Genomic DNA, 24,498 nt, shown 5'->3' with positions numbered 1-24,498 from the left:
ACAGGGCCCAGCCATGGCACTAGGAGACAGAGTCACCCCCGTGGAAGGGGCTGCGGCAGGGCCAGAGCCCTGCTGGGGTGGTGGGGACCAGCAGGGCCTGACACGGTGGCAGGGGGATGGGCTGGGGGGCTGCAGGCCCCGCAGGGACAGGGTGTCCCCAGCACCCGCGGTGGCTCCGGCAGCACAGGGAGGGATGATGGCGCTTGCACAAGTCCCGTCTCCATGGGCAGCGCAACCAAAACAACAAACAAAACCTCGGCCCGAAGCCACCGCCTGCCTCCGGAAGGGGTGGCAGGGCCGCTGCCACGGCCTCCCCACAACCCCACCCGCCCCTCAGCACCCAACATCCGTCCGGGGCTCAGCACCCACCCTCCAGAGCCAGCCTGAGGTGCCACCGGGTGCTGCAGCTTGGTTGCAGGGACACTGTCATGGTGGGGGCCGGCCTTGGAGTGCAACTGTCCCCTCCCGCGCCCCTCCTGCACCTATGGGGGCCACGTGGTGGGTTGCGTGTTGTCCCCCATACCCCCACCCCCCAGGTTGCGGGTGTCCCCTGGGGCTTTCCAGGGGGGTTTCCCATGGCTTCGGTGACACAGGCGCAAGGGGGACCAGGGCAGGGGCTAGCACGTGATCTGGCCAACCAGTGTGACCCGTGGGCGAGGGGAGACAAGGTCAGGGAGTGACACGGAGGTGCAGAATAGGGGGGAGGGCTAGGGGTGACAGGATGACGGTGGCACAGGGGCAGGACCTGGGGAAAGAGCTTTATGGTGACCCAGGGGGGTGGGCCCAGGGTGACCCAGGGAGCAGGAGGGCATCCCCCTGCAGGGGGGCAGCTCCCACGGGGGTGACAGATCAGGAAAAGGGTGACACGAGGGCAGGACCCTGGAAGGACTCGGCCGGGGAGGCTGGGGGTAAGGGAGGGTGGTTTGGGGACAGGACCCCTGGGATTTGGGGACAGGACCGCCGGGGTCAGGGCAGGGGCGACAAGGGGCCAGGACAGGACTGGGTGCGGGGGGATGATGTGGGGGTGACAGGACCCCGAGGGGACACGGGGGGACCCCGGGGGCACAGCGGGGGCAGGTCTGGGGCCCCCAAGGGGCAGAACGGGGCGACACGGGTGGACGTGACGGGGCAGCCGGGGGTGACCCGGGGCGGGGCGGGGGGGCCGGGGGGGACCCGCTGTGACCCCCGGAACGCCCCGGGCTGGCGGTGACGTAACGCGCCCCAGGCCCCGCCCCGTGACGCGCTCCCGCGGGATGCCCATATAAGGGCACGCGGCGCGCGGGCCCCGCCCTGCGCGAGGGGGCACCGGGGGGCCGGGAGGGGCCGCGGGCGGGGAAGGGCCGGGAGGGGCCGCAGAGCGGGGAAGGGCCGGGAAGGGGATTCGGGGGGCCCTGGGGGGGGCGCGGGGGGCCCTGTCCCCTCCCACAGACGAGCCGCCGCTGCTCGCTCGCCGCTTTATTCCCCGGCCGGGCTCCTACAGCAGCGTGGCCAGCTCGAAGCGCTCGGCGCAGCCCCCGCGGGGGCGCAGCCGCGGCCGGGCCCCCTCCCCGGGGCGCCGCGGGGGGGCCGGGTCCTGGCGCTGGGCCGTGCCGCGGTCCCGGGGGCTGCCCGCCGCCGCCAACGCCTCCGCCGACACCGAGCTCACCGGGGAGGAGCCGCCGCCGGGCTCTGCGAGGAGACAGGCAGAGTCGGGCCCGGCTGCGTCACCCGCCCGCGGGGCCGCCCCAGGCGTGCGGGTGCCAAGGGGCCCCGGCCCCCCCTTCCCCACGGCCCGGGGAAGGGCAGGGGGGGCGGGGCGGGGCCGCACTCACTCTGCCGCTCCAGGTCGCGCAGGGCGATGGTGGAGACGGGCCGCGCCGGGTCCCCGCTGCGGTAGAGCTGCAGCGCCTCCAGGATGTCCGACTCGAGGGCGAACTCCGCGTCCCACTCGTAGTTCTCGTCCACCGAGGTGTTCCTCCTGCGGGGACGGGCGTCAGGGCGGGCCCCGAGGGGTGGGGGGACACAGGGGGAGGCAGGGAGGGGACCCGCAGCGGGGCTCGTGTCCAGGGTCCTGCCCCTGCTCACCTCTTCCCGACGCCGCCGAGGGCCGGATCCGTCCTCGCTCTGCCCTCCTCCGCCACCGAGCCGCCTCCGCCGTGCCAGCTGCCTCCGTCCCCGAGGGGGGGGCCCAGGCAGTTGACCCCCAGGGACGGCGCCAGGGAGGGGGGCCGCAGGAAGGACGCGCTGCCCCGGCCGCTGCTCTGGCTGGTCAGACTGCCCCGGGGCAGCTTCTCCAGCGGGGATGGGTCCGGCGGCCTGCCCGGGGCCGCGCTGGGCTCTGCGGTGCTGGCCGAGGGCACGGCCTCAGTCCTGGCGCTGCCAGCAGCCGTGCCGTGGGCCAGCTGGGCGCGGAGCCGCAGGCCGGCCCCGGGGCTGGGGGAGCCGGGCCAGGCGGCGGTGCCGGGCAGCGAGGCCTTGGCGGGACCCGGTGGCAGCGGGGGGGGCTTGAGGAAAGCGGTGGCTGGGGGGGAGGTGACATTGGCACATGTATCAACGCAGTCTGGGCACAGCATCTGCCCCGCGCGCTGTGGGGAGCCCCCAGTCCCCGGCAGGGCTGGGGGGGGGCTGGCAGCGGGCTCTGGCTGGGGCTGGCCGCTGGCGTGGCCGGGCTCTGCCGGCTCCTCCGGGGGTGGCCAGTCGCCATCAACACACATCTCCTTGAAGAAGGGCAGGCTCAGGTACTGGAGGATCCCGCTCTGGGCTGGGGGGCTGGCCGGCTGCCGGCTGCCCCCAGAACTGGGGCTGGGGGGAGCCAGGGGGCCGAGGGGCGGCCGGCGGGAGCCCTCAATGGGCAGCGAGTCCCACAGGGCGCTGCCGGGGCTGTCACGCGGCTCCTCCATGGTGCTGTAAGGCAAAGTTGCGGCGGAGGCCACGGGGCTGATGTTGACGATGCACAATGCCGCAGCCTCGTCCACGGGGCTGCTGCTGCTGCTGTAGCCAAAGTAGCGGCCCTGGCGGTAGCCAGCGGCACAGGCTCCCCGGTGGGCCTGCCCCGTCAGCCGGGGGCGCAGCGAGACTCCCTTGCGCCAGATGGGCTCCTCCTCCTCCTCCTCCTCCTCCTCCTCCTCCTCCGTGGGCAGCTGGAGGTAGGGCTCAGGCTGCGGCCCCAAGGGGTCCCGCTGCAGGTACGGCTCTGGCTTGGTGTAGGGCAGCACCCCACAGCCGCTCTCCTGTGGACGCGTGTTGGTCTCTACCACGAAGCGCCCGTCAGGGCCGCGGCAGATCCGCTCCAGGGGCACGTGCTCCCCGACGTGGCTCTCGTACACGGCGTACCGGGAGCTGGCCCCGGTGATGCTGAGACCCAGGCTGGTACCGGCCTTCTCGCCCCACAGCAGCGTCCGGCGCAGGCTCCGGTAGGGAGACGGCTGCAGCTTCAGCTTCACCGTGCTGTCTGGGCTACCAGAGCCACGAGAATTGCTGTAAGGAAGAAGGGAACTGCTGCAGCACCCCTGTCCTGACTCCAGGCTTGTCCAGCTGCCCCCTGCGTGGGGCGACCTTGTGCCGGGCATCTGGCAGCAGGTACCATGACCCTGCACTGCTGCTGCTGCACTTTCTGATCCTTTCTTCAGCCAAAACTCCCCCGGGGAGCCCTACGCCACGGCACCCCCTGACCCCAGCACCCCATCCTAACGTCACCCCTGCGGCCAGCCCTTGGCCAGTGGCGAGGGGGCAGCTGCCCCCCAGCCTGTCCCTCTGCCCCCAGCCAGAGGCAAATGAATGATGGGGAGCGCAGCAAGACAGGGAGGGAGCGGGAGGAGGAAGGATCGTGGCATGGCATGACTTACTGTGGAAGTGAAAGCTTCTTGCTGGGGGAGAAGACGAGTGGTGGATCTGGAAGGTCATGAGAACACAAGGGGATCACACAGCGAGCAACTCAAAGTGATGATGAGGAGGAGACAGCAGCACCCGCTCAGCCCTACCACAACCCCAGGCTGGCCTGTCCCTTCCCTGGGCACCAGGTCCTGCCACCGTGCACGCGGCGCTCCGAGCTTTCCCGCAGCACCGGGATCCAGGTGCTGGCACCCGGCCAGCCAGCTCCTACCTTGCCTTCGCTTCTGGATGCGGGCAGCACGCCGGCGGTTCATGATGCAGGCGGCCACGGTGCTGAAGATGACAGCCACGCTGAGGAAGCAGATCCCCCCGATGACCCCGGCCAGCACTGGCTGCGGCAGGAGCTCTGGCAGCTGGGTGCGAGACGGATACACCTCCATGCCTGGGTTAGACAGGAGACACCATCAGAGGCTCAGTTCCCTGCGGAGCTCGCCAGCACAGTGGGCACAGCCTCCCTCAGGTCGCCAGGATCACGGTGCTGAACAGCGAAGCCTCGGCGCTCTCAGCCCTCAGGGCTGGTCTGTCTTCGGGCAGACCCGTGCCCTCCACCAGGAGCAGGGATGCTCTGCACAGAGCTCTCCCGCTGCCTGGTCCGTGAGAATGATGTCACGCCAGATCCGCATGTGGAGATGGATGTTCCCACGGCATTAGCTTTGGGGGTCCTGCTCTAGGCTCTGTGTGCCCTGGTCTAGCAGCAGGGACACTTGGGGTGGGACAGGGTGAAGGTGTTTCTGTTTGGGAAGATCCTAGACCACACTGGGCACTTTACACCTCTGGTTTCTATCCTCAGGGCAGGAAGAGCAAGTGGGTGGTAGCCCAGGCCTCACCTGCTGTGGAGACATTCACCGTGTTGCTGGGATCGCTGATGTAGCTGCCAGCAAAGGCCACCAGTCGGAACTCGTAGAAGGCGTCCTGGTGGAGCAGAGGGCCATTAGCCTTGTTGGAACGGTGGCTAGCCAAGCTTCAGCCCACACAGAGGCAGAGCCAAGCAGCTCTGCGGCATCGCCAGATGCCCCATCTCCGGGTAGCAGCAGTGCAGGAGATCTGACCCCCTCACTTGCTGCGTCCCCTCAGAGCTGCCCCGCAGCCAGGGAGCACCTGGTGAGATTCCCACCTTGATCAGTCCCGGCACCAGGATCTGGGTCTCTGTGCTGGGGATGGAGCGGTCCAGCACCTCCCAGCCACCCTTGTCCTGCCGCAGCTCCAGCGCGTAGCCACTCAGCGCCACCGAGAACTGAGCTGGGGGCTCCCATTGCAGCAGGACCCCACGCACAGTCTCGTTGGCCGTCAGAGCCTGCGGCGGGGACAGGAAGATGCGCATGGTCATGGCCGGCGGCTCTGGAGGCACTGTGGTCACTGGGAAGCCTGAGGAGAAAGGAGATGCTGGTGTGGGAGCTGATCCCAGGGGACAGCAGGGCAGAAACAGGAACCTCTCAGGTGCTTGAGGGCCTGGGGGGGGGGGACGGGGGCTGCTCTGGGGAGCGCACAGGCCCCCTCTTACCCCTGGGCACAGAGGTGACAATCTGGCTGAAGGGGCCACTGCCTAGCTTGTTCTGGGCCAGAACGCTGAACTGGTAGCTCATGTCTGGCTGCAGATTCTCCACCATGAGGTGCTGAGCCCCCACCGGCACCGAGAGCGACACCCAGTCATGGTGGGCTCGGAGCGGATGCTTCACCCTGAGGAGATGTGGGACCCGTGAGTCCAGAGCTGACAGCTCCGGCGGGACGGAGGCAGTGGGGGACGCCAGGCTCTGCCTGCGGGGACTCACAGTGGCGTGTACCAGACGCTGAACCTCTGGAAATAGCCTCCATCGAACCCTGGCTCCCAGGAGATGTTGGCTGCCAGCAGCAGTGGGAGCACGGAGACGTTGGTGACAGCATGAGGGCTGGTACCTGGCGGGGGACGCAGAGAGAAGACGTATCAGACCGGGCAGCTTGGGCAACAGCTGTGCAGGGGCACTTCCACCCCTCCCAGCACGGGGGGGCCGCACTGTCCACCCCAGGGCAGACACGGGCGATGCCGGCCCCGCCAGGGACTGACGACTCACCCAGGACATGGACGGAGGTGGCGGTGCTGACGCTGGCTACCTGGTTGGTGGCCACGCACTCCCAGACCCCGTGCTGCTCCTTGACAAGCGGGCGGAAGACGAGGCTGCTGTTGCCATCCACCTGGGCGCCGCTCTTCCCTGTGCTGCCCACCTGCGTGGCAAGGCATGGGCAGGCTGACGGCAGGTGACCACCCAGCCCACTGCACCGCAGGGCCGGGCAGCCGCTCTGCGGCGACGCTGCAGCACCAGGGCCTCGGGGAGAACAGGACCTGACGTGATCCACCACCCTGGGGCTGGGTTAGGAATAGGCGCAGGATCTTGCCCTGGTTTCTTAGAGGGCAACACAAGCAAAGTGCCCTGGGCCTCTTCTCCCGCAGGAGCCAGGAGAGAGATGACCCTGCCGCGTCTGTGGGGACAGCCCCAGGAGCGATGCCCCAGAGGTCAAGGGGAGTGTCTGCCTCCCGGCAGGGCTCCGCTGGTTCCCCAGAGCAGCAGCTCCTACCTTCAGCCAGGCGACGGTGGGCGGGGGATCCCCGTGGGCCGCGCAGGGGATCACCAGCTCCCGGCCCACCTCCTGGAAGTATTCCTCCTTGGGGCGAACTGTGAAGGCAGGGGGGTCCTGGAAGACAGGCAGGGCTTGGTGGCAGGTGGGACAGGGCGCAGACTCGTGGCAGGGGAGGCAATGGGCATGGCAGGGTGGGAACAGCCTGGGCGCGGGCAGTGTGCCCCCCACCCAGCCTCACCTTCAGCAGGACACGCGTGGGCTGGGAGGTGCCGGCGGTGCCGTAGCTGTTGTACGGGGTACATGTGTACACTCCCAGCGCATCGTCGTTCCCCGTTGCAATGACGATGGAGCCGTCCGGTCTCGTGGACCAGCCAGGGAGCTGGGAGAGGGGGGTGTGGGGTCAGGACGAGGGGCTCGAGGGCGTGGGGAGGCAGGGGAGGGCGCGAGTGGTGGCACCTTGTCCAGCTCCAGAGGGCGCCCATCCCTTGTCCAGCTGACAGAGAGCAGAGGGGGGTTGGCCCTGGCGGGGCAGCGGATCACCCCCTGCATCCCCTTGGGCAGGGGGGTCTCTGGGAGCATGGTGGTCACCTGTGCCGGATCTGCAAGGAGAAGCAGGGTGCCAGGGCCTGAGCAAGGGTGGTGGGGGGCCAGGTCCCCGTGGCTGCTGAAGGGGCCCCCCCTTCCCACCATGGCCCGCAGGGACCCCCACGGGCTGGCCCAGCAGGGCCTTTCTGCAGGCGGAGTTGGTGACAGCATGGTCTGGGCTTGCGAGGGGCTGTGGGGCTCTTACACAGCACTGTGACAAAGGCCGAGGCGGAGGGCGGCTTCCACAGCCCGTTGCTGGGGATGCAGGTGTATTTGCCAGCGTCGTCTGGGGTCGTTCGCTGGAGCAGCAGACTCCCGTCCACCAGGACGCGGACCCGAGCCTGGAGGTGGCTGCAAGGGAAGGGGAGGGCAGTGGCGAGCGGCGCGTCTGGGACCGTCCCCAGAGCCCCGCGGTGAGCAAACCCCCCTGCCGCGCATCCAGCCTGCCCATCGCGCTCGGATCCAGGCTTCACAGGGCACAGCGGCCCCTGCCTGCCCCAGCACTGCCGGCAGGAGCCCACGGCTGCCTCACTGCCATCCCCATCCCCCCTGTACCTGAGGTGGAAGACGTTGCTGTTGCCCTGGAACCAGGTGTAGGTGAGGTTTCCCGGGTATGCCTCAGCCTGGCATGCCAGAAAGACATCCTGGGAGACGTTGACGGTGATGTTCTGGGGTGGCACCACAATGACGGGTGGCCCTGCAGCGTGGAGCAGAAGTGACGGTGAGGGCTGGGGACAAGGGATGGCCCCAGTTGCTCCCAAAGCCCACCATACCCGCGCCTGCCCCACAACCAGCCCCCGTGACGTGTCTCCCTCCGTGCTCTGCGGCAGCACCCAGCGGGGTGGCCCACGTGGCCAGCGCTGGGAGAGCAGCGGCTCCTACCCTGCACGAGCACGCGGGTGGTGTGGGTGATGGTGCCCTCCTTGCTGGACGCGTGGCAGGTGTAGGTGCCGGCACTGGTGCGCTCCACGACGGCGATGCTCAGTGTCCCGTTCCTCACCTGCAAGGGCAGCGGGTGCGTGGCACGGCCAAGGGATGGGAACTCAGGACTGTGGCGCTGCGGGCAGGGCCAGGGGCAGGAGGGGGGTGCCACCACGGTGGGGACAGGTGCCCGCACTCCAGCCAAGCAGAGTTGCATTGCTCTGCACGTCTGGCTGCCCCACGAGACCCTGGTGAGGGTTAACTGCTGACTTCCACCCTCACCTGCACCGTGTCCCCGCTCTGGACAGCCAGGTCGCTCCTCTTCCAGATGACAACGGGCTGGGGGTTGCCGGCAGCTGTGCAGGTAAGGCTCAGCGCGTCCTGGTCCCGCACCTCCACGAACGCAGGGGGGGTCTCCAGGAAGGTGGGGGGTGCTGTAAAGACAAGCCCAGTTGCTCAGCCCCAGCTCCAGATCAACTGGCCTTGGAAGAGCAGCAGATTCAGTCCCAGGCCAGTGGCGGGCAGAGCAGTGCCCGGGGGTGGGATCACTGGTACCGTTGACAGTGAGGTGGATCCAGGTGCCGTTCTGGAAGTCGGCGTCAGTGCTGTGCTGGTCAAGGAAGAGCACACGGCACTCGTACCAGCCTTGGTCCTCAGCACGCAGGAGGTCGATGCGCAGCGAGGCGCCTTCCTCGATCCGCACGCGACCTGCACACGCAGGAGCGGCCGTCACAGCCGCGTCCCCTGGCCACCTGCCCCCCCCCCGGGGCCTGCCAGCAGCACTCGCCCTCGCTGCAGGCTCAGCGGCTTCCCCGGGCAGCAGCAGGGTCTGCCCGTGCAGCCAGGCCACGCTCAGGCTTCTCCTGCCTCGGCTGGCACGATGGGGGGCTAGGAACGGCCGTGGGACAAAAGCCAGGGCGGCCGTGCCGCGGTGGAGGTTGGTCACACTGACATTTAGCACTACACCCCCTCCTGCTCTCGGGGAGACAGGAGAGGATGTGGTGACGGGCTCTGCCTGCCCACCCTCGCCAAGGGTGGCCTTGGCAGGGACCCCAGGAGGGTCTGTCCACCTCGAGCATCGCTCCCTGCAGCTGGTCCCACTGCCTCTCCTCAAGCTGCCAGCCTGTCTGCAAAATCCCTCCCCGCACCCTTCCCCCTTGCCTTTTGGGGACCCTTCCCCTGCAGCCTCGGCCACCCTTTCCCCCAGGAGCCCCCCCCAGAAGTCTCACCCTTAGGATCCCTCCTAAGCTCCAGGCACCCCTGTGCTGTCCCCTCTCCCCATGGCACAGGGGGGGTCTGGCTGAACCCCCATCCGCCTTGCAGGGACACAGACCCCTCGAGGGGCACACGGCAGCAGGGGCGCTCCCGGGCCGTGGGACCCTCACCCCGAGCAGGCAGCAGCCCCGTGCCCCACAGCCTCTTTGATGAGGAGGAGGATAAGGGCGCAAAGCAACAGCGACAGCGAGCGCAGCCCTTTAATCCCCTGGGCTATTATCAGAGCCATAATCGGCTCAGGCGTGCAGCAGGCAGTTGGCTCAGCCCCGCGTGGGGCGCACAGCCAGCAGCACCCACCGCCCTGGCACCCCCCGGCTCTGTGCCCCTGTCCCCGCTGCCGGCCTCCACGGCCCAGAGAGCTGCTCCAGGCTGGGATGTGGGTCTAGCCCCAGGTGTGGCATTGCCTGGGGTGGCCTTGCTGCCAGTACACCAGGGCAAGGCTACAGCCACTGTGCTGCTGGCAGTGCCACACACAGTTCCTGGCACCAGGGCGGTCTGTGACGCTCCTGGTAACTCCCCAGAGCTCCCTGGGACCAGCAGCTTCTGGACGTGTTTCCAACAAAGCAGGTTTTGCCAAACCCTGCCGTCAGCTCTGTGCAGAAGCTTGGTGCCACAGGCAGTCCCTGCACACTGCCCGAGCCACCGGAGCCCAGGCCAGGCACTGCGTGGGTGCCACCGGCAGCAGAAGGCTGCACCCCGCCAGACCAGCCTGGTGAGGAGGAGGAGGAGCGGCAGGGCCCGGGCAGGCTGGTTGGGGCACAGAGGCTGGGCGGCCGAGGGACAGGATCACATGTGGAGTGCTGGGGCCACACAGCCCTGCGCACACCCAGTGCACAAACATGTGTGAACCTTTCCCAACAGCACCCAGAGCTTCCTCCAGCCGCTGCAGCCACCCGCCGCATCCCCCACCCCTCCTGCTGCTCCCCAGGCCAGCTCCAACCCAGACCCACGGCATCTCCCGTGGCAGGAGGTGCGGGGACACAGACGGACGTATCCGGGTGCCTCCGGTGGCGCCCCTCACTCGGAGCACACAGCAACACCCCAGGCAAACCTGGAACATGAGGGGGGTGGCGGGGTGGGAGCAACAGCCAAGCAGCCATGGGAGAGGGGTCCCTCCGCCCCTCGCCCCAGAGCCAGCTCCCATGCTGAGCCCTGGGAAGCAGGGCAGCTCCAGAGAGCTCCGGAAACCCCATCCCTGCCTGCAGCTGCCAGCTCACAGCCCCCAGGAGCCGGTGGGAGCAGCAGGCTCCTGAACAAAGGTCCCTTTGGAAGGGATCAGAGTGCCCTGGGGACGCCCCCCAGCCTCCCCCTAATCCCCCGTGCCGGCCCCAGCCCCCTCCTCCTCTTCCACCACCCTGCCGATAACAAAACCGCCGCTGCCCTCCGGACCAGCATCCCCCAGTGCCTGGCAACCGTCATTCAGAGGGACACAAAGGGGGCTGTAGCCCCAGCCACCGTGCTTGCTGTCAGGAATGGGGTGCTTGCGCAGGTGGCCTGACCAGCATCACTGGCCCTGCTCCAGGCCAGCAGACAGCAGGGCACAGTGGCCTGTGACACCGTTGGGGACAGTAGCACATGGGGGAGAGCTGCCCCCGTCCCCCCAAGCGACTCAAGGGCTCCCAGAGGTAGCTGTGGCTCACCCTGTCCCCAGGATGCCCCCAACTGCCCCACGAGGGATGTGGATGACAGCAGCAGCTCCCCAGCCCCTCTGGGTGAGGCCTGATCTGCTCTGCCTGGGAAGGGTTGGAGGAGGGGCTGTCCTCGCCCTTCCCCTGTACCCAGAGCCCCTGCCCTTCCCTCCATCCCTTCCCAGCCCCCCAGAGGACTGTAAACCAGCCATCCCGCTGCCATGGTGACAGCCACCAGCCCCCCTGCCCACCCACCTCGCTCTCATTACAGCTGACAGCCCCCTTCCCCCAGCACTGATCCCCTGCCCCCCCAGCCCCCCAGGGCCGTGCTGGCAGCAGGGACAGGGAGAGGACTGAGGGCAGCGCAGGCAGGAGCAGGCAGGATGCTGCCAGGCCCCTTCTGGGTAACCCGAGCTCCTGCAGCCGAGGGGCCCCACGATGCTGGGCTCAGGTAACAGGAGCCCAGCCCAGGCCTCCCAGGAAAGCAGGTGCCTTGTCACCGGAGGGTTTGCGGTCACCGCTGGTCCCACAGTGCCAGCTCGGGGCTGGCTGCAGAGCGAGGGTGTCCCTGGGCACAGGCTGACAGCGGGGAGAGACCCAGGTGTGCCCCCAAATCAGTCTCCTCCTGCACAGCCCCGGAAGAAGCAGCCAGGCAGGAGGGGGGGTGGCTCAAACCTCAGCCTGCCGTGCGCTTTTTAGGCAAGGGCTGATTTTGGCAGCAGCGACAGGCTCCTGACCTAGGCACAGTCTGGTGCTCCGGCCCTCCCCGTGTGATCCCACGGGAGGACTGGAGGGAGGATTTTGGTGCGTCGCTGCCACAGGCTGTTGGGGCCACGCTTGGCCCAAAACGCCAGTCAGCTGCCAGCCCTTTCCCTCCTCCCCAGCTTCCCCATCCTCGAGGGACGCTCCTGTTGTCTTCATCTCCCTGCTCGCAGGGATCCCTCAAGGTCTGACATCGCTTCACTTTAAATATCCCGTAAAGAGGAGAATATCCCCCTCCCACGCCGCAGCCCTTCCCCAGCGCAGCTTTGCTCCAAATCCCAGTCAGCCCAGCGCTACCAATTAGCAGCTTCACCAAAATCCCCTTCCTAGGCTCAACCTTCAAGTGACCCGCAGGGGCCGAGGCAGCGGCCTGGCAGCGCCGGGGCACCCGCGGCCTCAGCAGAGCAGCCGGGAGAGCCCGGGCAGCGCGGCCAGGCAGCGCCAGGGACCCAGAGCCTGGGCACAGGCAGGCAGGTGCGGGGCCGCCCCACTCCCAAGCGGGTGGTGCTAGGGGAGCCCCAGCAGCCGGAGGCCACCGATGGGACCCACCTTCCCCGGGCAGCTTCTCCCACTCTCCGCCCCTGCGGGGAACCCTCCCGCTGCCAAGCTAGGCCAGGAGCCACCTCTCCCCTGCGTGCTGGGCACCCACATGCCCTGCGCCTCCCGCTCCAGCCGTCCCTGCGGCTGCTGCACGAGGAGGGGACTCCCCCCGGGGACCCACAAGGCCCCTCCCGCCGCCCGGGACCAGAGGGAGAGCCCCGCGCCCGGGAGCGTGATTAACGCGGTCTGACAGCGGCTGGGGCCCAGCCAGGGCCAGCGGGGACGCCAGAGCCAGCCCGGCCGGGCCTCCAGCACTGCCCCAGGCCGGTCCTGGCCCAGAGACCAGGGCCAGGAGGGCCCCCCAGGACCCCATCGCCCCCCACCGCCGCAGGACCTACCGACGTACTCCGGGTCCACCCGCGGCGAGTAGAGCCCGAACTTGATGAAGATGGGGAGGATGAAGCCGAATCGGATCCACTCGATCACGTAGAGAGGGGGTCGGGCCTCGTGGGCGCCCAGGAGGCCGCAGCCCAGCACCGTGCTCCCCCCGACTCGCCCCACCACGGCCTGGGACTCGCTCTGGCCGCTGCCTGCCGGGACCAAGGCGGGAGGGGTGACCCCACAGCGGGCGAGACCCTGACCGAGCCGCCCCCCCGGCACCACGTGCGCTGCCCCCGCCGCCGCCCGCGCCCCGGCACCGGCCAGACCGGCCCCGCCGGCAGCGCGGCCGCTCCCGCCCCGGCCCCGGGCTCCCGGCCCCTCCGCCGCGGGGCGGGACGGCGTCCCCTTACCCTCAGCGCCGGCGCCGGCGAGCAGGCTGAGGAGGGCGGCGCGCAGCCACCACCGCATAGCCCAGGTGCCCCCTCAGGCGGCTCCCGCGGCGGCCCCGCCGGAGCGGGGCTGAGGACCGAGCGGCGGCGGCCGCCGAGGGCCAGCGGCCGGTCACCGGGGGCCAGCGCCTCAGGGCCCGCGGACCGGCGGGCTCCGCCGGGCTGCCCAGGGCGCACCGGCCCCGGGCGGGGGGCGCTGGCGACTCCGCGTCCCGCCGCTCCTCATGCCCGTCCCGCGGGGGCTGGGCTGGGCTGGGCTGGGCTGGGCTGGGCTGGGCTGGGCTGGGCTGGGCTCCCCCCGCTGCTCCGCTCCGGCCGCCGCCGCCGCCGGGCGGCCGCAAACAAACCCGAGGGGCCGCCCCGGGCCGCGCCTCCGGCCACGCCCCCGGCGCCCCGCGCCGCCCGTTGCCACGGCGACAGCCAATCGGCGCCCCGGCGCTCCCGAGGCGGCCAATGGTGAAGCAGGGCGGGGGGAGCCGCGAGGGCTGCTGGGAATTGTAGTTCCGGCGGGAGCGGAGGGAGACGCGGGCGGACGGCGCGGAGTGTGACGCGCCCCTGGGCCTCGGGCAGCGCCGTGCGCGTGACGCGGAACCGTGTGTGCGCGACACCTGCGCGCTGCCGGTCCGGGAGCGTCGGCAACGCCCGGCACCCCCCGGGCTGCTGCGGGCCGAGCCCGGCCGGGCCCAGCCCTGCCCAGCACCCCGCATCGTGCCGAGCCGAGCCGCGCACAGCCCCGTGGCAGGGAGGCGGCGCAGGCGTGGGCAGGGGCACCCCCGTGACCGCCATCGCGCCAGGGCCCCTGACCTGCCCCGCTGCCTCCTCGCTAATCCCATCCTAAACGTGTCCCTGGCCCGGGGACGGCCACCGCGGCAGTGTCCCCATCCCGCCAGGCTGAGCCGGAGCTGACTGCCCACCAGGCTGGGGGCTCTGGAAGGCCTCTGGGGACAGGGGCTGACCGGGGAGGGGACATCCCCCGCGTCCTGTCGCCACGACGGAGCCCGGCACCGAGGGTCGAGCACGGCTGTGCCAGACTGCGCTGCCGGGCCAGGCCCTGCTCTGCGGCGCCACCGAGTCTCGGCCGGGCACGGGGACGGGGATGCCGGGGCAGAGCCCCGTCTCGGCCCCCCTTCCCTGGGGCAGAGGGTCCGCGGTCCCCCCCATCAGCCCGGCCTGGCCTGGCCCCCTGAGCCTGAGAGACTATTAAGGACAGAGCTAAAGTAAGAGGAGTTAAAGTAATTCCGCAGTTAAGCTGCTTTCCTGCATCTCACGGGCCCATGTGAGTCCTGCAGCTCCCAAGGGCTTAGGCGCTGTGGCTGGACAGCGCTGCCCCGGAGTCCCCATCGTCCCCGCCCCCCTCCCCCCCCCCCCCCCCCCCCCGGCCCCGCAGCCACTCGTGCCCCAGGCAAAGGGTGTGGGCAGAGCCCAGCACCCCTGGATGGCCCCACGCCCCAATGTGGCGTCACGGCCCATCAGGGCCACAGCATCACTCATGGCACACAGGCGCTTCCCGAATCCCCACTGGGAAGGGCCATGGGGCACTGGGCAGAACCATGGACTGTCATCTCCCCCCTGCCTTCTGGGGTGTCCCGCACTCTGCAGCGAAGACCCCCTGGTCACCTCCTCTGTCCCCATGGTCCCAGCCCAGGCCCTGCAGGAGAAGCCGGGTCCAGGAGAGGAGACACTGGGGTGCTGCAGCCACCCTGAGACAGTCAGTTGCCACCAGCCATGGCTCTGAGCTGGCAAAACAGCTGTGCCCAGTGCCACCACCCTGGTGCTTTGTTCCCGAGGAAAGATGATGACATTTTGGAGCAACATCTGGGGGCCACGGAGCTGCCTGTCAGAGGTGACGGCCCCGCCAGCCCGGGGCATGGACACGATGCTCATGCCCAGTGAGCACCAGGCGCTCCTGGCCGTGTGCCACACTCCCAGGAATGGGGATGGTGACACTTCTTGCACTTAGGATTTAAATGCCACCAAGGTTAGGAGCAGCTGAGAGGAGATTTTCAGGATTGCACTTTTGGACAGAGATGCCTAAATTCCACCTAAGCTAAACTTTACGCGTCAACGTCCCAGGCCGGCCCCCACGCGCTGACACGGCTGCCACCCTCCACATGGCATCACTGCTTTGGGGACAACCAGCTCTGGGGCCCGCCCACCGGTGTCTGAAGCGCAGCCGCTAGCAATCCCCAAGGGCCACGGCCGGGCAGAGACCCAGGAGCCAGGACCCCCGCAGGTAGCGTGGCGAGGTGGCAGCGAGCCCGGCAGAGCCACACACGCATGTGCTGCCCGGCGGTTCCCCCCACAGAGACCTGGAGAGAAGCCACAGGAGAGTCCTTTAATGTGGGAGGGAGCAGACGGCAGCACCTCGGGGCTGGGAAAGGCCCCCGCCGTTTTGGGTGACGGTCTCTGGCACACGCTGCCCGGGGAGATGGTCGTGCTCAGGCCTCCTCGCTGTCTGCTCCAGCGCTAAGGTGGGGCAGATCCCACTGGCGAGACCGGCTTTGGGAGCGCAGTTCCCCTTGCGCTCATCGCGCCGGCACACCGCAGCCGCGGCCCCAGCGCGGCACGGGGAGCCCCTCCGGAGAGAGCCCCCCCCTGCCGCGGGGCTGCACCTACCCAGCGCGCTGGCAGAACTGGATCACGGCTTGCTCCTGCTCCCGCGTCTCGATAGAGCCAGGCCGCAGCCGCCGGATCTCCCGGATGGCGTCGCCACCGTTCATCTTCCGCGCCTTCGCCAGGTAGCAGGCCAGCATGGTGCCGGTGCGGCCGTGCCCCAGCAGGCAGTGCACGGCCACGGCCTGGCCGGCAGCACCGCACCGTCACCGTCACGTCCCTGTGGCGGCCCCCCCACGCTCCCCAGCATTGTCACCCCCCTGCGGTGCCACCTCCCCGCCATGATGGGCCCCTGTACCTCGCCGCGGGCGTTGGCCTCCTCCACCAGCCGCAGGAAGCTCTGGATCTGCGCGGGTGTCGGGGGGCTGAAGTCGGGCACGCGGAGCCGGTGCAGCCGGACGGCGGGACAGCAGCCGTGGTGCGGGGGCGCCCGCTCTGACAGCGATACCAGGTGCCGCACGCCCTGGCCCTGCAGGAACCGGTAGTGCCCCGGCTCCCGCGGCATGGCCAGGCCCGCCAGCCGCCCCTCCGCCACCCACGAGAAGTTGGGGGGCTCGGACGCCGCCATCGCCTGCAGGGACCAGCACCGTGGGCCTGCGCCGCCGCGTTCCCCGGGGACGGGGCCGCTCTGGGGACCTCGGCGGGACGGAGCCCCGGGAGACCACGGCCGGGCCCCCCCGGCCCCCCAGTTCAGGGCCCCCGGGGAGACCACGGCCGGGCCCCCCCGACCCTCCCTGGCCAGGACCCCCCAGTTCGGGCCCCCGAGATCCCCGGGCCCGTCCCCCCGGCAGTCCCGCACCAGCCGGAGCCCCCCCATAGGCCGCCCCGGGAGGGCCCGGCCCCCGCGGCTTGCCCCGAGCGGGGCCCCGCACCGGCCCGGCCGATCCCCGTACGCCGCCCCGCGCAGCCCCGGGCCCCGCCCGCCCCGCCGTACCGGGGAGGCCGCGCGGCGGCGGAGCGGAGCGGGGCCCGGCGAGCGTCTGCGAAGGGCGGCGGCGCGGGCGGGCCGAGACCTTCTGCCAGCGGCGGGGCCGCGGCGGCCGCCGGGATACGGGGCAGCGCCCCCCGGGCTCCGGGACTGCAAGTGCCCGGGGCACCGGGACGCGGGGCTGCGCCCCCCGAGCACTGGGCAAGGGAGTGCCCGGTGCTATCCCCCCGCGCCCCGGCCCCGGTGTCCCCAGGATGGGAGCAGGGCCCCTGGGCTGGCGGCAGCCCCTTCCCCTCCCTCCTCTACGGCTGACCCTCTCCCTGACAAGTTTTCTGAGCCAGGATTAATTACCTGAGCCACGCTCAGCTTTGGTGGGCTTCAATTTGGACAGCAAAGACCATTGCTGCTTTTCAAACCCATTTCTTCATTTATGTGATGCTGGGTGGCTTTGGGGGGGGGGGTTACAGAGCAGGGAAGGGGGGGACAACACAGCCCCTGTGGCAATCGGGGCTCACACACCACTTGCCAGCCACCGCAGGAATGCACTGGCCCAGCAGCGGGCCTCAGGGCTTCAGGTACACCTCACCCACAATCTTGTAGGGGAAGTTCCTCCAGCCGAAGATGGGGGCTTTGCTGAGCTTGTTGTACATGGCCCCCATCACCTCCGAGGTGGAGAGCCCCGTGTCCCACATGTACACGGCCGAGAGCTCCCCTGTGAAGGACTGCCGCGCGTCGAAGCCGCCCCCGAAGGCGTCCTGCTCCTGCCCCAGCACGATGGCCGCCTCTGCCCCCACCGTGTAGCCCCTCTGCAGCCCCTTGCGGGGCCAGGCCTTCCCGTTGAACCAGAAGCCCACGATGCCGGTGGCCGACTCCCAGCTGGCGCAGACATGCTCGCTCTCCGCGATGCTCTGGGGGACGCGGAAGGTGACGAACTTGCCCCCCACATAGAACCGGTACTCGCTGGGCTTGGGCTTGAAGAGGAGGATCTCGTTGTCCTGCGCCTTGGTGGCGTAGGAGAAGAGGCTGTAGGGCCGGGTCAGGTCAGTGTAGGACCGCAGGCATACGGTGAAGTTCTGCAGCGGCTGCTCTGGCTTCGCCCTCACCAGCACGTGGGAGTTTGTGGTCTCTTGGGGATACACAAACATGTGGCGCTCCAGGTCTGGGGGAGGCGAGAAAGAGGTGGCTGCTCCTGCCACGGCCAAGACGTCCCGCAAGTCCCCCAGGGAGAAATGGCTGCAGTGTGCCAGTGAGGAAGCCACCAACAACCTGGAGATGGCCTCCACGTCAGACCTAGGGGTGGCTTCCACCACCGAGACCAGCCATGTGGGGGCTGTGATACGGGGTGGCAAGTGCACAGGGTGGTGAGGACGAGGGGGAAGGAGGGGAAGAGCCCTTGTCCCCCGCCATCCCCTTGGTCCCCTCCCTACCCTGTATCCACAGGTTGTAGGTGGCCACGGCAGTGCCCAGCGAGCCCATGGCCGTGCAGACGTAGGTGCCCAAGTGGGTCGTGTTGAAGAAGGGGAAGAAGAGGATGTTGTCGGGGCCTTTCTGCAGAGGGTCATGCTTGCCTTTCTTCTCCCACAGGAACTCCTGGGGGCTGAGCCGGGCCGGGTGTCACTCAGGCAGGCGGACACCCCAGGGTGGCCATGCCATGGACCACTGTGCTCCCTCTCCAGACCCTTCTTCTCCCACTGCCCACGCGTCCAGGGATGCCGGAGCTGCCTGCCCCGCGCCGATGCCATGCCAGAGGCCGCGGGAGGGTGGGGAGTGCCTTACCCAGGGTCCCCCGTGACCTCGCAGGAGAGCATCAGCTGGTGGTATGGGGTGGGTGCCGGTGGGTGAGCCTGGATCTGGGCGGTCAGTTTTTCTGCAGGAGCCAGAGGGAAGGGCCAGACTGGGTGGGGGGGTGTCCTTGTCCCCACCCGTGGCAGCCCCGTGTCCCTGCGCCGCCCCCACCGCAGCCCTGTGGCACTCTTGTGGCACCTGGCGTTGTGTCTGGTGTTGTGTCCCTGCTGCCCCCTGCCGCTGTCCGCGCTGTGGCGCTCAGGGTGCCCCCTCAGGCTCTTGCTATGCTGCCATCTCATCTCCTCCTCCCACCCCTGCTGCACCCCCCCCTCACCCCCAGCGTGCTGCGCTGTGCCCACCGCACCCCTCTGCAGAGCTCCGGGTGCCTCCTCACCGCACGGCTACTCTGTGACCCCCGTGCCTCCCCCTGCACCCCCTGCACCCCGCTGCGGTAGTCAGGGTGCCCCACTGCTCCCCACCGCCACCACTGCTGCATGACCCCTGCACCCGCTGCACCTTCCGCGCTCCCCAGGGACCCAGAGGGGGTGCCGGTGCAGCCCCTCCGACCCTACCTTGTGGGGCAGCAAGGTCAAAAAGTGCCACGAAGGTGAGGAGGCAGAGACGCAGCTGCCCCATGGCGCTGCCAGGCCAGGCCACCGGCACCTCCGTGGTGAGGGGGAACTGCAGTCACCGCACCGCCGCCCCGGGGCTGCTCGGGGTCTGTGTGGCTACACAGCAGTGACGTTCCCTGTGACCTTCATGGCCAGGTGCCGGGGGCACTGACCCACGGGGCTGTTTGACAATCTGGTGAGAGGCCCGGGGCCGGTTTGCCTGCCTGGGAGCCTGCAGACCCAGCGGGCTGGCAGGGAGCCCGGGGACGGCGCTCAGGAGCACCCTGCCAGGCTGAGGGGTGCCCCCAGCCCTGTCCTGAACGCGGCTCCCTGGCTGGGGCACACAGACGGCACCTTCTTCTTGGAGGGTTATAGAAATGAAGCGGTGATGGGGACGGGGAGGGGAGAGCGGGGGCTGAGGCTGCCCCAGCCCCGGATCCGGCCAGCTCTCATGGCCCCAGCGCCTCCCGGAGCCGGGGTTTCACCACCACGTCGCCCTTCACTTCGTAGCTCAGGGTCTTCCAGGCCACGACAGCAGGCGGCAGGCGCAGGGACTGGTAGGCGGCTCGCATCTTGTCTGGGGACAGCCCCGCGTCCCACAGGTAGACGTCGGCCAGCTCGCCCGAGAAAGAATTGTAGACGTCGAAGCCGCCCCCGAAGGCATCCTGCTCCTGCCCCAGCAGGATGGCCGCCTCCACCCCCACCGTGTAGCCCCTCTGCAGCCCCTTGCGGGGCCAGGGCTTCCCGTTGAGCCAAAACTCGGCGATGCCGGTGGCCGACTCCCAGCTGGCGCAGACGTGCTCCCAGTCCCCGCGGCCCTCGGGGACGCGGAAGGTGACGAACCTGCCCCCCACATAGAACCGGTACTCGCTGGGCTTGGGCTTGAAGAGGAGGATCTCGTTGTCCTGCGCCTTGGTGGCGTAGGAGAAGAGGCTGTAGGGCCGGGTCAGGTCAGTGTAGGACCGCAGGCATACGGTGAAGTTCTGCAGCGGCTGCTCAAGCTTGGCCCTCAGCACCACATAGGCATCGCTGGGGTCCTTCCGGAAGACGAACACCTTTCGGTACAGGTCTGGGGGATGAGAGGGGATGTGGCGGGAGGTTGGGGTGTCCTGCAGCCCCCTCTGACTGCCTCTGAACCTTCCTCCACCCCCCCGGGTGACCCTTTGTCCCCTCTGCTGACCCCAGCCTTGCTCCAGCATCCTCCAGCCCCACTGTCTGGGGTCTGACATGAAGCAGAGGGCTCCGAGAGCTGCTGCCATGTCCCCCCCCAGCTCCTGTCCCCCAGTGTTGCCCCTACCTTCCTGGGCCACCATCTCCGAGAGCCCGGCCAGGATGGCAAGCCAGAGCTGCAGCTGGCCCATGGTCCCGGGCGCTGCAGTCAGTGCCAGCGGACGGCTTGGCGCCAGGCTGCTGCCCACTGGGTTTATGTGCTGGAGGGTGGGAGGGGAGCCACGTCCCCCCAATCCTGTCCCCAGCAGCTTGGCGTGCCCGGGAGGAGCGATTTCACGCTGTCACGCGGACGCGCCGCAAGACCCTGTCACCCGCTTGCACGGGGCTCCCCTTGGAGCTGCGCCCCTGGCGCGTGCTCACCCCGGCAGCGGGGGCAACCGGCTGCGCTGCGCCTCGCTCCTCTCACCCCACACCCCAGGGCAAACCCCGCAGGATTGACCTGGTTAGATCCTGGCGCGTCCGAGAAGCACAGGGGAAGCTGCCCCCAGGCCCGCACCCCAACCCACAGCTCTCGGCACGTCCCAGGACTCTGCTCATCCCATCCTGGCCAAGGGGACGGAGCCCGAAGCCGGAGCCGTGGGCGCCAGGTGGCAGAAGAAACTGCAGCAAGAGGCCGAGAGTCCGGCTGTGCCCTGGGAGCAGATGGGGCCGGCACCAGGACGCTGCGTCCTCTGCCCGGGTATGACCCGGTCGGGAAGGGGGAGGATTTTCTGCTCCGGGCTCCGTGATGATGGTGCCGGGCTGGTGCTGGAGGGTCCAGGCTGGGGATGCGGGGCCGCTGCACAGGCAGCTGCGGGGGGGTGGGTGGCAGGGCAGCAGCGGGCAGCCGCCCCCTTTGGGGGATGGTGTAGGCTGAGTTGGTGCTTCCGTTTACTACGGATGGGCCCCCAGGTCCCGCAGGGCTGGGCTCAGCCGGGGAAGATCGTGCCCCTGCGGGTGGGCAGGTCCTGGCCGCGGGCTCGTGCCCCTCCATCACCGCCCTCCAGCTCTCCATCCACACCCGTTTCGCCTCCCCTGTGCCTTGTGACCGCACGTGGCCGTCCCTCATGGACGACAGCTGATGCCTCCAGCGCTGGATATAAATCACCCCGCTTCCCGCTAATAGACTGCAGAGCTTCATTATGAACTTTTCCTGCTAATTTGGAGGCACAAAGAGCACACACCTCCCACTTCCCATCCCTCAGCCCACAGGAGCCTGGCCAGAGGTGATGGATGTTCCCCCCCGTGCCCCCCCGCGCCCCCCAGCCCCTGCCATTAACCGAGCTTGGCGAGCAGCTGACAGACGTATATATTGTATGTAATTCCCACGGGCTGATCTCAGACATGACACTTATGCTTGTCAGGAGGGAGTGAAAAATCCACTGTTGCTTTACATCGCCACTGCCCTTCCTGCCTGCTGAAATCCCCCGTGGAGCTGGAGGGGCTGGGGCCGAGCCTTGGGAGTCTCCCCAGATGTCCAGGAGCCTGGGGCTGGCACCCCGCTGGGGCTTGGGGAGATGCTTGAGGCACCCCAGGGCTATCTCCATTGAGCAAATCAGGGTGTCTGGCCCCAAACAGTGGGGCTGAGACCCCAAGGAAGGGGGTGGGGGAAGGAGAGGCACCAAGCCTGGCACATAATGGGCCCACATTGCCCTCCCCCTGGGTCCTGGGGGAGCATTTGCCTGTGGGGAAGAAGCCGCAGGGCTGGTGGGGATGCTGTGGGGAGAGGGGATGGTGCTGGGGGGCCCAGAGCTGGCAAGAGGCCCTCAGCTGTAGTGCCAGGAGCTCAGCAGCTGCCACTGGTGCCCGCCCCGCGCCGGCAGAGCCGGGCAGTGAGCAGCGCTGCGGGCCCCAGGCAGCAGTGCAGCACCCCCAGCCCCTCGCTCAGCCCCAGCACGTGGTCAAAGTGCTCGAAGGTGCCACAGGTGGGCTGCAGCAGCCGGGTGTGCAGGAGGAAATCCACGGCCAGCCCCACGCCGTAGGGCACCCAGAGCCCAAAGAAGAGCCAGCTCACGCCAACGCCTGGCTCCCAGCCCGCCCTCAGCTGCGGCACAGCCAGCATGGCCACCAGCAGCATTGCTGGCAGCAGCAAGAAGAGGCAGAGGCAGAGGGCAAGGTGCAGCAGGTACACTGGGGAGAGGATGTCCACGCTCCGGTGGATGCAGCTCGTCTCTGGGGCTGCCACTGTGCCGCTGGCGAGAGCTGCTGGTATTGCCAGCAGCAACGCCCCGGTCCACACAGCCACGGCCAGCCGCCGGCTCCGGGGGTCCCAGCGGCACCAGACGGTGCTGCAGGAGCCACTGCCCACCAGCAGCCCCTGCGCAAAGAGGCTCCAGTGCCACAGCAGGTGGGTGAGTCTGCACAGCCCCATGCCCAGCCGCCAGCCCTGCCCGATGCCCACCGCCACCGATGGCAGCAGGGCTGCAAAGAGACCTGTCGCCATGGCCAGCTGGGCTACCAGCGCCTGGCTCTGGGGCCAGCCCCAGGCGTGGGGCCGCTTGGCCAGTGCCACCAGCAGACACCCAGTGCTCAGGGCAGCTGCGGCGCAGGTGATGGCCAGGAAGGTGGGGGCCACGCGCTGGAAAAGGGGACAGTACTGGTTGTGGCAGGGAGCGGCATCGTAATCCGGGAAGGTCGTGCTGCTGTCGTTGTAGGAGAGGTCGCCCATGATCTCTGACAGGTTCAGGAAGGCTGTGCTGCTGTCGTAGGAGAGGTCACCCATGATCTCTGACAGGTCCAGGGAGCTGTTGCTCTGCAGGACGCTGGGGCTCTGCGAATGAGACCGGTGGGCGTCAGGCAGGGAGGTACCTGGCTGACTGCAGGTGGCCACATCCCATGGCCATGCTTGAGACGTCCCCTCCAATGGGCTCCCACCATGGACCTGCTGCCCCGCTGGTGCTGGGGGGTTGGTGCAGGCTGAGCAGGGTGGTTTATCAGGGAGGGACACGCTGCAGGGCAAGGGGAGGCGCCTGCAGCTGATACCTTGGGAGCGTGGGATTGTCCTGGGCTGGCCCCGCTGCTCGGGAAGAATGCATTTTCTTACAGCCCCAAAGAAGGGTTGCAAACCCTCAGTGGGCGGGTGCAAACCCTGCAGCAGGTGGGTGCAACCCCCCTGAGCTGTCTGCAAGTGAGTGCTGGCCAGCAGTGGCCACTGCGAGCTGTAGCTCTGCTCGCCAGCATGCACCCATGCGGCCCCAGCCCTCGTTGTGCAGCAGGATGGGAGGGAAGAAGCACTCACCACTGGGATGCAGTTGCCCATGACGCGTGTCCCAGGACAGTGCCCGCTCCTCTGCGTTTGGGGTCTCAAAGGGGTGCTGTACCCACAGCCGCTGCTCAGCCACGCGTGCTCCGTGCCCAGCGGCGCCGCGCGGGGCTGCGCTCGGATGGGCACCACGCACGGCGCTGCACGCGCTCCAAGAGACACCTTGCACGGAGGGGCCCGCTCCGCTCACTCTCCCTCAGGCTCTGCTCCTCCCGCTCGAAAGGGAGGCGAGGGACTGCGGTAACCAGATAAGAGCTGCCTTGTTCATAGCAGCCCTCCTGGCCTGGCAATCCCCTTTGCCAGGACCTGACGGAAACGGGTGGGCCATCGCTGCCGGTAAAGCCAGTGAGCTGCCAGCTCAAGCCTGCAATTTCTCGAGCAGGAAACAATTGCTTCTTGGCAGAAGACCTTAAATTAATTGCGGATTGTATTTACAGGCGCCCTGGCTGTGTGGATGCTCCTATTGCTGGCCTGGACTCAGGCACATGTGGAGTTTCATCCCAGGGATTCTGGCTGCACGCAAGCCTGGCTCCGGGGCGTAGGGTGGGTGCTGCGGGTGCAGGATGCAGGCGACTGCTTAGGTGACCCTACAGCAGAGCAGCCTGGGCACACGGTGCTTTCCAGCTCCCGTACAGCAAGGAAATCCGCAGCTCTTCCTTGGGAGGCCCTGCTGGGAGGCCGGGTCCTGTGAGGTCACCCTGCAGCACTGGGGCTGAGTCACAGGCTCCCTGGGCTGCAGCGGCAGCAAGCCCAGCTTGGGGGACTGGCAGGGGCCAGTGGCACTTGGTGGCCATCACCCCCACAGGGTGGTGGGGCTGGGGGGTGCTCAGGGGGTTGGGACTGAGGGCTGCTGTCGTTTGGGGGGGGGCTGGTAATTTGGGAGAAGCTGAGGGTCAGGGTCTGGGTGTCTGCGGTGGGTGTCTGGGGGACTGGGTGGGGGGATTTGGGGGTGAAAGGGCTGGGGCTCAGGGGACAGGCAGCTGATGGAGGCTGGTCAAGGGCTTGGGATGGGCTGAGCTACCTCTCTGCGGGCTGTCCCTGCCCTGCCGTGCACCAGGGTAAGCTGCATCCGCCTAGCAGCCTGAGCTCTGCCCTTCCCCCTGGCCTCGGAGCCTCTGGCTCCCCC

The 24,498-nt window shown here is 68.9% G+C and overlaps 5 protein-coding genes across 8 annotated transcripts; all 5 read right to left on the bottom strand.

The window, feature by feature from the left end:
- Positions 1-1,440: 1,440 nt before the first annotated feature.
- IGSF9 (immunoglobulin superfamily member 9) lies at positions 1,441-13,249 on the bottom strand. 2 transcript variants are annotated; one of them, XM_074809244.1, is made up of 20 exons: positions 12,926-13,247; positions 12,533-12,724; positions 8,485-8,637; positions 8,212-8,363; positions 7,891-8,008; positions 7,564-7,705; positions 7,214-7,359; positions 6,880-7,022; positions 6,662-6,802; positions 6,421-6,537; positions 5,919-6,069; positions 5,640-5,763; positions 5,372-5,547; positions 4,985-5,235; positions 4,698-4,782; positions 4,082-4,252; positions 3,825-3,870; positions 2,065-3,456; positions 1,812-1,957; positions 1,441-1,668 (listed from the first exon to the last, which is right to left on the bottom strand). In XM_074809244.1, the coding sequence occupies exons 1-20, from the start codon at positions 12,981-12,983 to the stop codon at positions 1,475-1,477; spliced, it is 4,098 nt and encodes a 1,365-aa protein (XP_074665345.1). In that variant the 5' UTR covers positions 12,984-13,247; the 3' UTR covers positions 1,441-1,474. The 2 variants fall into 2 exon arrangements, with proteins under 2 accessions (XP_074665345.1, XP_074665346.1); XM_074809245.1 differs by lacking the exons at positions 3,825-3,870; positions 5,372-5,547 and having other exon boundaries at positions 12,926-13,249.
- A 2,036-nt stretch (positions 13,250-15,285) lies between these two features.
- On the bottom strand, positions 15,286-16,638 carry DUSP23 (dual specificity phosphatase 23). Of its 3 annotated transcripts, XM_074809272.1 has the most exons (4): positions 16,512-16,638; positions 15,876-16,148; positions 15,581-15,762; positions 15,286-15,430 (listed from the first exon to the last, which is right to left on the bottom strand). In XM_074809272.1, the coding sequence occupies exons 2-4, from the start codon at positions 16,143-16,145 to the stop codon at positions 15,403-15,405; spliced, it is 480 nt and encodes a 159-aa protein (XP_074665373.1). In that variant the 5' UTR covers positions 16,146-16,148; positions 16,512-16,638; the 3' UTR covers positions 15,286-15,402. The 3 variants fall into 3 exon arrangements, with proteins under 3 accessions (XP_074665373.1, XP_074665372.1, XP_074665371.1); XM_074809271.1 differs by lacking the exon at positions 16,512-16,638 and having other exon boundaries at positions 15,581-15,693; positions 15,876-16,473; XM_074809270.1 differs by lacking the exon at positions 16,512-16,638 and having other exon boundaries at positions 15,876-16,457.
- Positions 16,639-16,909: 271 nt separating this feature from the next.
- On the bottom strand, positions 16,910-18,995 carry LOC141916657 (serum amyloid P-component-like). The gene is made up of 4 exons (XM_074809377.1): positions 18,863-18,995; positions 18,282-18,372; positions 17,933-18,102; positions 16,910-17,664 (listed from the first exon to the last, which is right to left on the bottom strand). The coding sequence occupies exons 1-4, from the start codon at positions 18,924-18,926 to the stop codon at positions 17,069-17,071; spliced, it is 921 nt and encodes a 306-aa protein (XP_074665478.1). The 5' UTR covers positions 18,927-18,995; the 3' UTR covers positions 16,910-17,068.
- A 355-nt stretch (positions 18,996-19,350) lies between these two features.
- Positions 19,351-20,262, bottom strand: LOC141916546 (serum amyloid P-component-like). The gene is made up of 2 exons (XM_074809168.1): positions 20,199-20,262; positions 19,351-19,970 (listed from the first exon to the last, which is right to left on the bottom strand). The coding sequence occupies exons 1-2, from the start codon at positions 20,260-20,262 to the stop codon at positions 19,351-19,353; spliced, it is 684 nt and encodes a 227-aa protein (XP_074665269.1).
- A 1,145-nt stretch (positions 20,263-21,407) lies between these two features.
- On the bottom strand, positions 21,408-23,561 carry ACKR1 (atypical chemokine receptor 1 (Duffy blood group)). Its single transcript, XM_074809238.1, has 2 exons — positions 23,349-23,561; positions 21,408-22,880 (listed from the first exon to the last, which is right to left on the bottom strand). Exons 1-2 carry the CDS (start codon positions 23,367-23,369, stop codon positions 21,897-21,899), a joined length of 1,005 nt encoding a protein of 334 aa, XP_074665339.1. The 5' UTR covers positions 23,370-23,561; the 3' UTR covers positions 21,408-21,896.
- Positions 23,562-24,498: the final 937 nt, after the last annotated feature.

Source organism: Strix aluco, chromosome 30 (assembly GCF_031877795.1).
Source record: "Strix aluco isolate bStrAlu1 chromosome 30, bStrAlu1.hap1, whole genome shotgun sequence".
In the NCBI taxonomy this organism is placed as follows: domain Eukaryota; kingdom Metazoa; phylum Chordata; class Aves; order Strigiformes; family Strigidae; genus Strix; species Strix aluco.
The sequence above is the reverse complement of the archived record's forward strand: the minus strand, read 5'-3'. Positions and strand labels throughout refer to the sequence as shown.

Excerpts from the sequence above, each read along its gene's own strand:
- IGSF9 (XM_074809244.1), bottom strand. The coding sequence starts at position 12,983 with ATGCGGTGGTGGCTGCGCGCCGCCCTCCTCAGCCTGCTCGCCGGCGCC. Across the intron at positions 12,725-12,925 it reads CGCCGGCGCCGGCGCTGAGG|GCAGCGGCCAGAGCGAGTCC; the intron begins GTAAGGGGACGC and ends TGGTCCCGGCAG. Across the intron at positions 7,706-7,890 it reads CACCCGCGTGCTCGTGCAGG|GGCCACCCGTCATTGTGGTG; the intron begins GTAGGAGCCGCT and ends TCCACGCTGCAG.
- DUSP23 (XM_074809270.1), bottom strand. The coding sequence starts at position 16,394 with ATGGGGGGGCTCCGGCTGGTGCGGGACTGCCGGGGGGACGGGCCCGGG. Across the intron at positions 15,763-15,875 it reads AGGCCAACGCCCGCGGCGAG|GCCGTGGCCGTGCACTGCCT; the intron begins GTACAGGGGCCC and ends GCTGCCGGCCAG. Across the intron at positions 15,431-15,580 it reads CAGTTCTGCCAGCGCGCTGG|CGCTGGAGCAGACAGCGAGG; the intron begins GTAGGTGCAGCC and ends GCCCCACCTTAG.
- LOC141916657 (XM_074809377.1), bottom strand. The coding sequence starts at position 18,926 with ATGGGGCAGCTGCGTCTCTGCCTCCTCACCTTCGTGGCACTTTTTGAC. Across the intron at positions 18,373-18,862 it reads TGACCTTGCTGCCCCACAAG|AAAAACTGACCGCCCAGATC; the intron begins GTAGGGTCGGAG and ends TGGCTCCTGCAG. Across the intron at positions 18,103-18,281 it reads GAGGTCACGGGGGACCCTGG|CCCCCAGGAGTTCCTGTGGG; the intron begins GTAAGGCACTCC and ends GGCCCGGCTCAG.
- LOC141916546 (XM_074809168.1), bottom strand. The coding sequence starts at position 20,262 with ATGGGCCAGCTGCAGCTCTGGCTTGCCATCCTGGCCGGGCTCTCGGAG. Across the intron at positions 19,971-20,198 it reads GGAGATGGTGGCCCAGGAAG|ACCTGTACCGAAAGGTGTTC; the intron begins GTAGGGGCAACA and ends CTCATCCCCCAG.
- ACKR1 (XM_074809238.1), bottom strand. The coding sequence starts at position 23,369 with ATGGGCAACTGCATCCCAGTG. Across the intron at positions 22,881-23,348 it reads TGGGCAACTGCATCCCAGTG|AGCCCCAGCGTCCTGCAGAG; the intron begins GTGAGTGCTTCT and ends TCTCATTCGCAG.